This window comes from Aphis gossypii, chromosome 1, assembly GCF_020184175.1.
Source record: "Aphis gossypii isolate Hap1 chromosome 1, ASM2018417v2, whole genome shotgun sequence".
NCBI classification, from domain to species: domain Eukaryota; kingdom Metazoa; phylum Arthropoda; class Insecta; order Hemiptera; family Aphididae; genus Aphis; species Aphis gossypii.
The window spans coordinates 34,025,657-34,039,665 of NC_065530.1; the positions used below are offsets into that span (position 1 = coordinate 34,025,657).

The 14,009-nt window shown below is 25.0% G+C and overlaps 3 protein-coding genes across 5 annotated transcripts; 1 reads left to right on the forward strand and 2 right to left on the reverse strand.

Annotated features, from left to right (window-relative positions):
- Positions 1-636: 636 nt before the first annotated feature.
- LOC114126723 (uncharacterized) lies at positions 637-2,068 on the forward strand. 2 transcript variants are annotated; one of them, XM_027990727.2, is made up of 5 exons: positions 637-1,029; positions 1,107-1,232; positions 1,328-1,519; positions 1,601-1,765; positions 1,866-2,068. In XM_027990727.2, the coding sequence occupies exons 2-5, from the start codon at positions 1,134-1,136 to the stop codon at positions 1,971-1,973; spliced, it is 564 nt and encodes a 187-aa protein (XP_027846528.1). In that variant the 5' UTR covers positions 637-1,029; positions 1,107-1,133; the 3' UTR covers positions 1,974-2,068. The 2 variants fall into 2 exon arrangements, with proteins under 2 accessions (XP_027846528.1, XP_050054096.1); XM_050198139.1 differs by lacking the exon at positions 637-1,029 and having other exon boundaries at positions 1,119-1,254.
- Positions 2,048-5,624, reverse strand: LOC114126724 (uncharacterized). Its single transcript, XM_027990728.2, has 3 exons — positions 5,217-5,624; positions 3,083-3,184; positions 2,048-2,283 (listed from the first exon to the last, which is right to left on the reverse strand). Exons 1-3 carry the CDS (start codon positions 5,514-5,516, stop codon positions 2,143-2,145), a joined length of 543 nt encoding a protein of 180 aa, XP_027846529.1. The 5' UTR covers positions 5,517-5,624; the 3' UTR covers positions 2,048-2,142.
- A 1,671-nt stretch (positions 5,625-7,295) lies between these two features.
- Positions 7,296-12,936, reverse strand: LOC114126720 (transducin beta-like protein 3). Of its 2 annotated transcripts, XM_027990723.2 has the most exons (15): positions 12,770-12,936; positions 11,981-12,032; positions 11,349-11,589; positions 10,944-11,286; positions 10,685-10,881; positions 10,420-10,613; positions 10,117-10,365; positions 9,850-10,033; positions 9,632-9,753; positions 9,400-9,558; positions 9,174-9,339; positions 8,045-8,269; positions 7,848-7,978; positions 7,599-7,785; positions 7,296-7,505 (listed from the first exon to the last, which is right to left on the reverse strand). In XM_027990723.2, exons 1-14 carry the CDS (start codon positions 12,790-12,792, stop codon positions 7,603-7,605), a joined length of 2,469 nt encoding a protein of 822 aa, XP_027846524.2. In that variant the 5' UTR covers positions 12,793-12,936; the 3' UTR covers positions 7,296-7,505; positions 7,599-7,602. The 2 variants fall into 2 exon arrangements, with proteins under 2 accessions (XP_027846524.2, XP_027846523.2); XM_027990722.2 differs by lacking the exon at positions 7,296-7,505 and having other exon boundaries at positions 7,544-7,785.
- Positions 12,937-14,009: the final 1,073 nt, after the last annotated feature.

The following is a 14,009-nucleotide window of genomic DNA, read 5'->3' on the forward strand; positions in this document are numbered from 1 at the left end:
ATTTTGATCGAAGATCTTCATTTTTTGGTAATCTTGATTAAAAAATGTATAATTTTTTATAAAATACTAATATTTATTATTTATAATTCATTTTATTGATATTTAATGTTTTTACATTTAAATATTTAATAAAAAAAATTAAAAATACTTGTGCATCTTAATTCCTTGTCTTGATTTGTATTACAGCCTTTTACATTGCAATATTGCACCATGGTTTTTGTATAAAACAGTGCTTAAAATAACTGTTAAAATGTACAATTCAAAGTTAGAGGTGAACCCTTAAGAAATATTCAAAAGTCGGTTCAAGCTTCAAAGTTTAAAGATTTAAATTTTTAAAACGCCGGTTGTCAGTTATAGATAATAAAGATATGATAACATTGATAACAAAATTTATCATGGAGTAAAAAAATTTTTTTCCATGATTTCCAACGGCTAGCTCTGTCTCTTTTGCTTAATATGATTTCTCTCTCTATGCGCGGTCCATAGTAGTTAATAGGTCTATGGTCCTTTGTATACCGTTAATAATACCGTATTAATAATTATCAACAACCATATACAATATAACCATAGTTACCAAAGTAACCAGTTGAAACTTTTTGAAAACTGTTCGAAGTCAAAATTTTTTGTCATTAAAATATATTCAATATTGTCTTCTATAGTTCTATTATTTATGCACGTACGTGTAAACGTGTTAGTGGAACCCGCCATAATGGCGATATTAGATATGAAATTAAATTAGATTACATTCATGCAACTCTAACGTAAACGTTTCGAAATTTCGAATTTTGTTGATTTGTTTTCAGATTAACATTTAAAACTGTCGCACGGAGATTATAGATATCTCTAAAATTATAATATAGTATATTTAAATAAATAAATTATTTAATTCAATATTTTTAATAATTTATTGTTAAATACTTTGGAATATAATGATTATTTTATATTATGATATGATCAGTTAACTTTATTGATATAACTTAAATTCTTGAATCTATACAATTAATTGTTAGAGTACATCTGAACTCCCAAGTAAGTACAAAAGAAATACATTTATTACAATCTACCTACTACATTTATTTTTACCTTATGGTATTTTGGATTTTCAGTATTGGTTTATTTATAACGATATTATCATGGCAGCAAGTAGCTCATCTTCTTGGTCAGACAAAAACGAACAAAAAGTTTTTAAATGTAGTGCAAAAGCAGCGACTAAACACCCTTTTTCCATACTCGTAAGACTTAAATTTTAATTAAGTAATTTTATTATGATTGTATTTTGGAATATATACGAGTAAAATAAAAATGTAAAACAATTTTTATTGATTAGATGATTGGTAATACCAATTGGAGCACTCAAATAACAGATGCATTAATTGAGTATCATGAAAACAATCATGTTTCAAAGATTCAAGTGCACAAGGCACCAAGTGTAAAATCAGCACTGTCTACACTGTCCAGTGTATATGCTGATCTTGTAATTATTATGTTGGACATAAGTAAAAATGATTGTTTAGTAGATGTAAGTACATACTTATTTTAATGCCTAACAATTAATAATTATTACAATAATAGTATTACTAATGTATATTTATTACTATAGGTAGAAGTTAATTTATTAGCCCTAGAACCAGCATTATTATGTGGCAGAACTATTTTAGTAAACCCGAAAAATAGTATTAAACGTAAAGATATGGGAGTTTCTTATGAAAATATTGACAGTCTTAAAAGAAAATATAATTTACTTATTTTACATGGAAATATAGATGTAAGTAATTTTTTTTAAGTTTTAAAATATATGTGTGTGTACAAAATATTGTGTCATTAATAAAATTTATTGGTAAATGTAATGTACCTATTTGTTTCAGGATTACATTAGTAGAATGTTTTTAGCTAGAAGAATCATGGTTTATTCCTATAAAATAAATAAAAACGGTTTACCAAACATTTTAGAGTTTAATTCTGTTGATATGTAGACTAATAGATAATTTATTTATTTGTTTTTTTTTGTATAATTTATAATTACATTGTAAATAAAACAACATGTAAATACATGTAAATTATTTATTTATATATTTTCTACATTTATATCTCATTTATATAATTAATAAGCAACGAAATAATAAAAACAACTTTATTGTTTTATTATATTGGTGAACTGCTGAATCCTCTGTCGGCATAATGTTTGGGTAGAGTCCGATCTGAAACTTTTGGAAAACCTGGATCTCCTGGTACACATTGAGAACGAGACTCATGTATTCTCCATCCTGACTTCCTCTCCCAATTCTTCAAATAAAAATAAAATTTTAATGGCAATAGTCATTAGGGATATTCACAATTATTAATTATTTATGTATATTTTTTTAATAAAAATATTTTAGGTATTTATTATATTGTATAAGTTAAGGCTAAGCTGGTTTTACAGCTACATTGTCTATTGTGTCTAGAGTGTCCGTTTTACAATCAGTTTAAACTTCGGTTACTGATTTTACTGGCTGAATTAGTGGTTTAACTAATTGTAATATAGGCCCTTAGTGATTCTTATATCACATTCTGATTGGCTGCTGTAATTATCGTATTATTTACTAATCACCATCTACCTTCAAGTTTAGAAGAGTTACAGAGTTGGAATGAGCTCAACTTTAAGACATAACAACCAATCTAGCTGTGAAACTAACTTTATAAAATAATTATGTTAAAAAAAAACATTATATTCAATTGAGAATCAAAACACTTAAAAGAATATTTTCTATGTATAAAAATGGATCCGTGTCTCCCTTGGTCATTGGGAAAATTTGCTTTTCTAAGTGGTGCTTGCACACGTTTTTTGAGAATCAAAATGGTCCATGAAAATGTCTTTTGTTTTAAACACCATTAAACCGTTAAATAACAAACTTAATATTGGGTAAAATTTGAATCATATTAGAGAATTAGCATTTTTAACAAACAACGAAGTGCACGAGGTCGACTAAAGAATATATAAAAATAAAAAAACAATTTACTTGTATTGATATTGGTCAACAAATGTAGTACATGCTATAAAAATTTAAAAACAGAAATTTCTAAAACTTAAAATAAAACTTACATTTGTATTGTAAAGAACGTAGTATGCTCCAATATAAACAATACTGATTCCCATCAATAATTTGCTTGTTAAAAACCGAACATTGAAAGCAGCTCTTTCACCCTAAACAATAAAAATAATAAAATCGATTATTATTAATGTAGTATACATAAAAATTGAATTATTATTTGGCTATTATTATTATTATTATTTAAATTGAATGTTTATTATGCATTAACAAATTGCAACATGTAAATTATTTATCTAAATGTTGAGCTATCATAGTTTTATACTAATAGCTATTATAAAAAAAAAAATTATTTATCTTATATAATATACTTATTGTAACTTATAATAATAGTTTTGTTTAGTTAATTATTAATTATTAATTTTATTTTTTTGAAAATTTTGATTAGTATTGTGTATATTGTAGTCAGTCAGATTTAACTTGTAACTATTTATGATGTCTCTATCTTTTGTTAAAGGGTTAACAACTGTTCATTAAATAAATTAAATTTAGAACACAATTAGGGTCGCATTTAAGATTTTGGCACCCGGTAAAAATTAAATCGTTCACTGCCCCTTTCTCTAGGGCGTATTTTAGGAAGATATACTTGGGTATTTGTCCTCCTCTCCCCGTGAAAATAAAAAATATACACTTTAATATAATTACTTTTAAATTTTATAAAACAGGAATAATTTAATGAAACAAAAAAAAAGTTATGAATTTTAACATTTCATAATTAAACAATAATAATATTAAAACAACTTAAGTACTCCAATATAATATATATTATATTATATACCCTATATAAAGTATAATAACAAACTTATTTACACTTCACAGAAATGATGTAAATCATAACTTATATTATAATAAATTATTTTTTTTAAGAAATTAATATTATTATATCAATATTGATTTTCTTTCCATCATGATTATCAGAATTTATTCAACATTTTGTACTTCTTTACTACTGCTCCTAAAAACTATAGCCGTCCGGTGTAATTGTACGCCCCTAATTGGGGCCCTGGACACAATGTTACAAAAATGTTAAGTATTTAAAATTTAACCCTAGATTACACGCATTAAAAATATTCACAAGATTCTATGAACACGGTTTTTTTGACCGTATATTGAAACATATTAATTAAAACTCGATAAATTGAAATAATCATTATTTTATTGTTTTAAAATAAATAAAAATTTTCAAATGCTTTTATTGATACTTATATAAACAAATTAAACTTTCATAAGAATGTTATTACATAATATAAGGTTATATCATAGTATACGCACACAGTCTTTTAGACGGTTTTTTTGAATAGATAATGAACTTTGAACCCTTCTATAGTACAGACAACAAATTGTATTCAATTGGGAGTTGTATCTAATTTTAGTTTATCATCTTATTAGAAGGTCCCTAGGTTGGGTTAAATTAATATTTCATATTTTTGAAGCAATGAACAAAATTCTAAAAGCCCGGTCGTTTTGACCATAATGTGTGTGCTCTAAGGTTAATAATATTTTGGTAACATATATAGTAGTGCTGATCTGTCACAAATTGAATACCGAGACTATTAAGAATAAATGACCTATTGAAACCAAATTCTGATTGCATTATCATCTTCAGCATTACATATGCACGTATTTAAGATATAAAATTTGATTAATTATACTATGTTTTCTATCTTGCACTTGTATACAGATGTGTGTGTAAGAAATGGTATATTGGTGAAATTTAAATGACTATAAATTTAAAACTTAGGCCAAGCGAAGAATTTTGATTGCACTAATATTTTTGAATCGTCAAGTTCAAAATGGCAAGAAAAGACTAAAATACATTTATGCTAATTATCTTAATGCATATTATGATAAAAACATTGTATTAGTATGGTAATTAAAAAAATTATATAATATATTATTGAAGTGTACATAGTAAACTAATAAGTAATAAACATTTTACTGTCCCCACTAATTGTCTAATTTTAAAAATACTGTCAACTCAATAATAACTGAATTCATGTTGTACACAAATATATGCACATATATACACATATATACGTATATATACACATAAATAAAACATTATAAATAGGTTTTTACCTTTTAGTTTAATTTTTATAGTTAGTGAAAACAGTTTAGTATACTTACAATCCTTGGAGTCAATATATCTTGAAATATATTCATAGGGACTCTGAATGCACGTCTAATTGGATTGTTCAACTCATAGTAGATTTCAGGGACAACAACTGGTTCATCAGGAGACAGGTGTTGATCGTGTAAGAATTTTCTACGGAAAGCTCTTTCTTCATCGGTCATGTTAGTAAGTCGTTGTCTTACAAATCTATGTCTTCCTTCCAAATCTATAGGTAATACACCACCAGTTTCACTAGATTGACCACTGGGGGTATCCACCGATTTGCTACTATAAAATCTTCGAATAACATTCATTTTTTTAATTTTTCAAAAACACCTTATTTAAAAAGAAAAAGTTTTTGGAAAAAAATATTATAGAAATATAGTATTGACTATTGAGTAGGTAGTACTACAATACTAGGTAGGTAGTTGTTGATAAGAATATGCCAGAAAAATCAAAAATTTATATAAGGTTATCAGGAGAAAAATGATCATATGACACTAATGTGACCAACGTTCTTTGAAAATGCAATCAGACTAGGCAACAGAATAAATTTATCATATTATGTATACAAATTAGTGATGTGAGCATTGTAAAATGTAAATTTACCATGTAAAATTTTACCGGTAAAGTAAATTTACAAAAAAATTTACAATTTACATTTTTTTACCGCTCAAACAGTTGAGTGACCACATTATTTGTATGTTTTTGTATTTTTTATCAAGATATTAGGATTATAATAATAATATAATAGGATTAATTTAACAGAAGCTGCTGTTTTCTTTATTCTATAACATGTTTTTTTGAAACATCAAAATTATTTTTATTTTATATTTTAGTAGGTATTTTACTATAATTAATAATTATTATTTTTAATTAAGCGATTAAATACTAATACTTTATTTTATATTTATCTTGCCTTCTTTACATAATATTGTTAAAAAATAACTTGGGTGATAATATCAACATGTTATCCGATTTTACCACTATTTTTAGATGTGGCTACGTATTTTTTATTTATACGTCTGATTTTGCGAGTTTATTTTCAGATTTTACTAGAAAAGAACATGTAGCTTTTTTTGGTGATCAAATTTGGCACCCATAACTATAGGATCTACACGTTGTTCGATTGGAAAAAAAATTCAAGTTAGGTATGTAGACAAATTTGCTAGATATTTATGGATCATTTTAAGATTTTATTGTGCTGAAGGAGTGTGAGTGACATGTACCAAAATGTACTGGCAATGTGGTTAAATTTTCAACCTTATTCGAAAGACATAACTTTCTATCTTAACTCTTAGCTAAATCAGTGTGGTAGCAGAAATATTTGATGTTACAATATATTTTTTTCATAAGCCTATATATATTTTTGTATCTTTCATCATGTCTTGAAACAGATAATTCAACATTGGTTAGTACTTACTTCCTTTAGAAAATTTTAAGTTGAAAATTCACAATATTTTTCTAAATGATACAGTCATACAGAAGAACTGGAATAAGTAAAAAGTTTATAAAACAGAAATATTTTCATAATACTGGTTGAATATGAGATGGTTTTTCAACTCATTAGTTGGTTCCATCACTAATTTTTAAATTTTTTCTGTACTGCAGGACGTCATGAAGATTTTTTAAATACAATATTTATATAGATTTCTATGTATACCTAAATTTTTACTTTGCAATTAACTGAACTGCAAATCCAAGTAATGTTTTTTGGGCATACATTGATTATACTCCCTATTGTATTACTAATAGAAAAATACAAAATATTCTCAGAAATGTATGACAACAGATGGTCTTTGCGTAGAAATTTATCACATTCATTACAGTGACATTAAGAGAAAGTTATATCCATAGTTTTTTCCTGTCTTACAAGTGCATAACAGAAAATTATGTTTAGCAGTTTACATTTAGCTTCTATAATTTAAAAATTAAAAGCAATTGACTTATTATGGAAATCAATTGTAAAAACATTCTGACATTTCTGAGTTTATTTGATAATTCAATTTTTTAGTGAGTCTTACACATATAGCACAATTTAATAAAGCTCACAAAGTTGAACTACGGATAGAACATAAACATACCAAAACAAATTATGATCTAATTGTCAACTTTTATTACAAGTCAATTCATTAAAAGTTTAAACTAATAAAGCTAAATGTGAGTAACTGAACATACATTGGTTGTTACGCACTTTATGACAGTCACAACAAATGTAAAGTGTAGTCATCTTAATGACTAGTACATTTTAAAACTACTAAAATAGTATGCAGCAATGTGTCTCCTTCAGTACTTAATTTAATCTTGAAACAAATATCAAAATAAAAATATTAAACAATAATTATGATTTATGTTATTTTATAGTATAATGTACAGATAAATAATAAAGTTATTACATTATTATTGATTTGACAAATGAGGTGCCATACAATTAGTTGTGTAACGTAAAAGTTGTAAATTTGTCATTAATGTGGTTAGTCGCCTAAAGTGTCGTTCACTGTATGCCATTAATCCTTGTAATTTTTCTTGATTAATAGTTAATTTTCCCAACATAATATCTTCCAGCAGAATATTTAAAACAAGCTAAAATATATTTTAAATTATATAATAAATATTTAACTGCAGATAAAAACATTGTTAAATACTTGTGCCGCAAGACAATATTTTCCATTGCTATTCCAATCAACTATATAATTCAAAAGTCTTTCTTTGTGTTCTTGATTGATATTTTCAAAAACCATTTTTAAATCTTGTCCTTGACCTTGTTTAGATAAAGCTACAAAAATAGAATAGTTTAATATTAATCAATAAAATAAATGATAAATACTTGTAGTAAACTAACTTTGTATTATTTTTAGTGCCGTGTTTGGCCTTTCTAATGTAATAGACATTTTAAGAGCTGGTAATAATTGTTCATTTTGTAATAGGTTTTGTAATTGTTGGTCTTGTAATGCTTTAGTTTGGTTAGCAGCTGCTTCAGAGATTCTTACTTCTTCAGTACGATCATGCCAAACTACTAATCTTGAATCAGTACCTCCAGTTATCATAATTGAACCATCATCCACAACTTATAACAATGATAATAATAATTATTTTATTGCAAAGTTAATTATTAACTTTATTTCAACAATAACAATAACTATATAATATGCAATATAAGTGTAAATGTATATCAATATTGAAGCATCCTCTATGAGTTAAGTTTATGATAGAGGATTTATCAATTAAATCTCAACTCATAAAAATACACTAATATTAAATAAAATGTATTTATGAAATAATAGCATTGCAATAAAATTAAATATATTAGCATACACTGCATTACAACTATAAATTAATTAAATATTAAATAATAGATACATCAAAATTTTTGACATAACTTTTGAAAGATTTTATAAAAGTTTAACGTATTAATATTTAATGTTCAACATAAACTTAAAGCTTTATACAAAACACTTAATTAAGATTTGGCAAGATATATGTTTATATTTATAAAGTTTAATTAGAGCAGATAAATTATAACTCTTTCATATTTACTTATTTTATAAATTAAGATGATAATAGTTTGCGTAGATATTTTTAATAAATATTTGATAATGTGATTAAATATTAGTAGTAACAATAAGTTCAGATAAATATTTATTAAATGTGCTTTCATAAATAGATACTATCCCCTTTAAGTCTATAATCAACAATTAGACCTACATATTTTAAATCTATAACGTTTTCTAGTTGAACATACTGTGATCCATATGTATACAGTAAAACTTCTCTATAATGGACCTTCTATTAGATGGAATCCTCCTTATAACGGAAAATGTCAATAGTCTCGGTTCAAATAATATAATATATTTCTACCTCTCTATAGCGGAAAAAAATTGTTGGTCCCAAGCAATTCCATAATAAAGAGGTTTTCACGTAATTCAAAATAGTATTACAATTAAAAAATGAATATTAATATTAATTCTTACTTGATAAGGCCCAAACTTTAGATGAATGTTTATCAAGTGTAGCTATACATTCACTTGTTTTTAGACACCAAATTTTAACTAGACCATCACCTCCACAACTAGCTACTTGAGTACCATGATTTAAGAAACCACCCTTTAATACTGATGAATCATGACTCTCCAATGTCTAAAATACATCAAATGCATTAATTTTTAAGTTATTTGAATAAATATTTTATCATTTTACTTTAAGACAAGAATAATCAGCCATAGACCATATTTTTAAAGTAGTATCTGCTGACGACGATAACAGTACTTGATCTATAGGAGAAAAGCGTACACACCATACACCTCGTTTATGGCCTCTGCATACTCCAAGAACTGATAAATCGCTTGCAGACCATATCTACTCACACAATAATATATATAATGTTAATTAGCATTTTGTAATAGTTATTTAGAAACAAATTGGTAATTACTTTAATTAATTTGTCTTGAGAGCCAGTAGCAATTGTCTGATAATTAGGCGCTATGCAAATACTATTTATATCTTTTTCATGCCCAACTTCAGTTAACTTGACACTCAAAATATGTTGCTCATCTTTTAAAAGGTATTATTAAAGTGTTATTAAAATGTTTTTTTTTTTTTTTTTTACAAAATTAATAGTTATTATTAATTATTTCTATAAATTTATACCATTTTTGAAAGTTTTGGGGAGTTTCCAAAGTTTTAATGTAGTATCTGTACTGGCAGAGACAATAAAATCTAAAGATTTAGAAATAGCTACTGTATTTATTGCGCCTGTATGCCGGGTTCCAATAGCAACACAATTAGCTGTCCTGCTTACATTACAATACAACCATACTCTAATGCTGTGATCCTAAACATAAGTTGTGTATAATAATATAATTTAGCATTATTTATTTATATATTTATTTATTAATAAATACATTAAAGTCTTACTTTACTGCTAGATATAAGAAAGTTTTTATAAGAAGCTAAACATAACACTGTATCTGTATGGCCCTTTAGTCGTTTACAGCAAACTCCCAGTTCAACTTTATCTATTTCACAATCTCCATCACTTTCAATTTTTTTTTTATGCCATGGAAATAAGTAAATATCACAGCTATTAATAGCGACAGCTAAACTACGACTGCATTCATTACCCAAAAGTGCGACATCAAGAATTTCATCGTTTGAACCAATTAACTGAAAAAAAAAAAATTATAAATTTTTAATTTATTAATATTTTAATTAACAAACCGTTAGTTTAGAATGCTGAGGTCCAAAACTTTGTAATGTAACAGTGTTATCAACATAACAAATTGCTAATGTAGACCGAGTTTCATTAAAAATCATATTTGTTATACTTTTAGTAGATTTTATGGATTGACTATCAGCATTATATTCCTTAGAAATGGGGACATTATTTTTTACATCCCATACGTGTAATTCACCTAAATATTTAATATAATTAGTAAATAGCAAACATTAATTTATATTTTATATGATTAAGAGATGTAGCAACCATTTTCTCCTCCAACAGCAACACAAATACCACTAGGAATGACATGGGTATTTTTTAATTCATTATTCAAATCTTGAAGATAAAAACCTTCCTCAGGTAATACTACCATTGTTTCTAAACAGTCATATAATGCCACCATCTTTAACTGTGATTTTGATTCTAGGTCCCATAAAATAACAACTTTGTCTCTGCCACAACTTTTTAATAAACAATATATTAATACAAAAATTGAAAATTAATTATTATCTTATAATATTACCTTATAAGATATTGTTTTTTGTAGAAAGTTAATTCTGTTACAGTACTAAAATGTCCTTGTAATTTAAATAAATGCTTCCCGTCATCACAATTCCAGACATGGATTTCGCTCTGTAAATCAGCAGCAAAAAGCCAATACTCTGATTTTGATAACTGCAAAAATTTCATGGCACTTATAAGACCTTGTGCTCCATGCAGTGCATATAAACAATGAGCTTTTTCTGATTGCCATAATCTTATAATAGAGTCAGTCCCTCCAGAAGCAATAATTTGATCACTAGTAATAGATAATTTTGTAACAGGACCTTTATGAAGATGACGCCAAGATTTGGTTAATTTTCTTTCTAAAAATAAAAAATTTTTTTAAAAATGTTGCTAAAAATATAATTAACAATTATTTTTTTACCATTAAAATCCCATGTGCATAATAATCCACTCTTGTGAGAAGTTATTAGATTTTTACCAGTTGGATCTAAGGTAAATGCAATTACAGAATCAGTGCTTTCGTCTTCTTCATCTTCTTCATCGCCAGTTTTAACAGATTCAGTACGTTGAGGTATGGTACCAGCTAATGTAGTTGTTTCAATATTTAATATTGATACTCTAGGGCCACATTGGCATAATAAATTATGACCATCTGGTGTCCACTAAAGGATATAAGAAAATATTTTATTAATGAATTATTATGAAATAAATCATTAAAAGTTTCTTTTATGTCAAAAGTTAATACATTTAATAAATAGTTTCAATGTACCTAATTTAATCATAATATTTTTGAGAATGTAAATATAAAAAAACAATTAAAACGAAGATTACAGTATTTCTATATTTGAAATAAATTACAAATGAGTTGAAGATATTATCAAATGTCTTATTTATTATTTTCAAAATATTTAGATTTTGTAATGAAAACATTAATATAATATAATATAAAAATAAATGAAATATATAATGTTAAAATGTTGGAACACAAATAAAATAACATTCTAATAAAAAATAGATAATTATTTATATGAATAAAATAAAAATATAATTTACTTCAATATGACCTCCAGTATAAAATTCTTTTTGCACATATTCAGGTTTAAATCTATAAGATAAAAATAAAAAAGTATATAATATTATAATTTAATAAGTTGTATTCAAGTAATATAAGTTTATTAGGATAAGGTTCCAAACATATTATATTTACATAATTTTGTTAGAATATAGTAGTAGACCTTATTTGAAGTAAGATGATAATTTATTGGGTGAAATCGGGAATTTATATACCCATTATTTTATTTTTTTTTTAAATAATTTTGATGATTGATTATCTGCTATAATATTATTAACTATTAGTTATAGATAATGGATATCATGTAAGTTGTAAGTAGGAAAAATGAATGTATTTATTGATAAAAATATTTGCTAAGCAGAAACGCAAAGAAATAGAGACTATTATATCATACAATGTAACCAATAAATCAAATTGGTATTAAAACTTGTGTAGAAGTTTTGAAAAACAATTATAAAGTAATCTAGATTTAAATCAAATAATAAAAATATTAAAAAAGAATAATAATAGTAAAAGAGTTGTAAAAATTATTTGATATGATTACTAAAATTACAGACTTATTTAAGAGGACTGTTCTAAATACTAAGCTACTTAAACAAATAATTAACTATGAAATGTATATTATCGTTTATAAAAAACGCATAATATAAATTTAAGGGAGCACTAAATTGAAAAAATTCAAACATACAAAACAATGTCATGTAATAAATTAAGTGTGACAAGTGTGCTTGGACTATAGATATCTTTAAATGTAAAATATATCAACTTACATTTCTCTTAACTTAATAGACATGGTCGTAAATATTCAGTAACCGTCAACACAATAAAATAACAAATAGATATAATTGCATTTATTTACTAAATTCATGAAAACAAAAAGATAAACTTTTTTAAATTATAATTTATAGCACGTGTTATGCGGTGTTTATTATCGTATAATAATATAATGATAAGCATTTATCAATTAATCAACAAACGTTCGGTCGTCTTGCTTATATCACAAACTATGGTTCTGTGGTCATAATAAAGTGGTTAGCGATTACTGGTTATTGTGTTTTATCATAGATTAATGTGTGTATTTAATCTATGCCCTATGGTTTTATTAAAAAGTAAAAAATAAAAAGTAAATTAAAATAAACTTAAACTAATGTATAAATATTTAAATTATTTTAAACATACTACCAACCAATCAAAATTAGGTTGAACTATAAAATATACCTAAATTAATAACCAATCATCAAATTAAAAAAAATCATAAACATTAAAACATATATTAGCCCATAATATTAAAAAAAAAAAAAGAGTATAGTTTTATGTACTTAATAGTTAACACTTGTTAAATATACTAAGACATGCATAAAAAAAGAGTAGGTAGGTACATTTACTACATTTTTAGTCGCCATAACTTATAAGGCACTGCGAACCACATTTAGTTGGAATCTTATTTATTCAAAAATTTATTTTTGTGAAAAATATTTCGTTGGAAATGTATATTGTTAGGTTTGGTATGTGGTTGTACAAATTTGTACATTTCTATATTAATACAGAAATACAGTTCTAAATCGAGATAAAAAAAAAAGTTATTGAAATACAAAGTAAGTACATCATTTATTTTTATGGTTACTATCTTTAAAGTCTTCAATTCAATATTGTCAATTAAATCAATTCTTGGTTAACAGCAATCAGTTTAAAACATTTTTAAATTGGATTTACTGAGAAAGTGAGAAAATAAATTATGTTGTACCTACGATTATAATTTGATTATCTGTCCAACAATTACCGTTTAAATTTATTTTTTTATTAAATTCGTATTTAATACGAGTATATATATTATTAAATATATCTACTTCAGACATTTTTAAAATATCTTTCCCCTACAATTTATTTTTGATTAGGTACATTTATTTAAAGGTATTAATTATTTTGTAGAGTAATATAAATCTTGAAATATTTTTTTGATTAAAATAAATCATGTCTTGAAAAACTATCATATGAATTTTACAGTAAAAA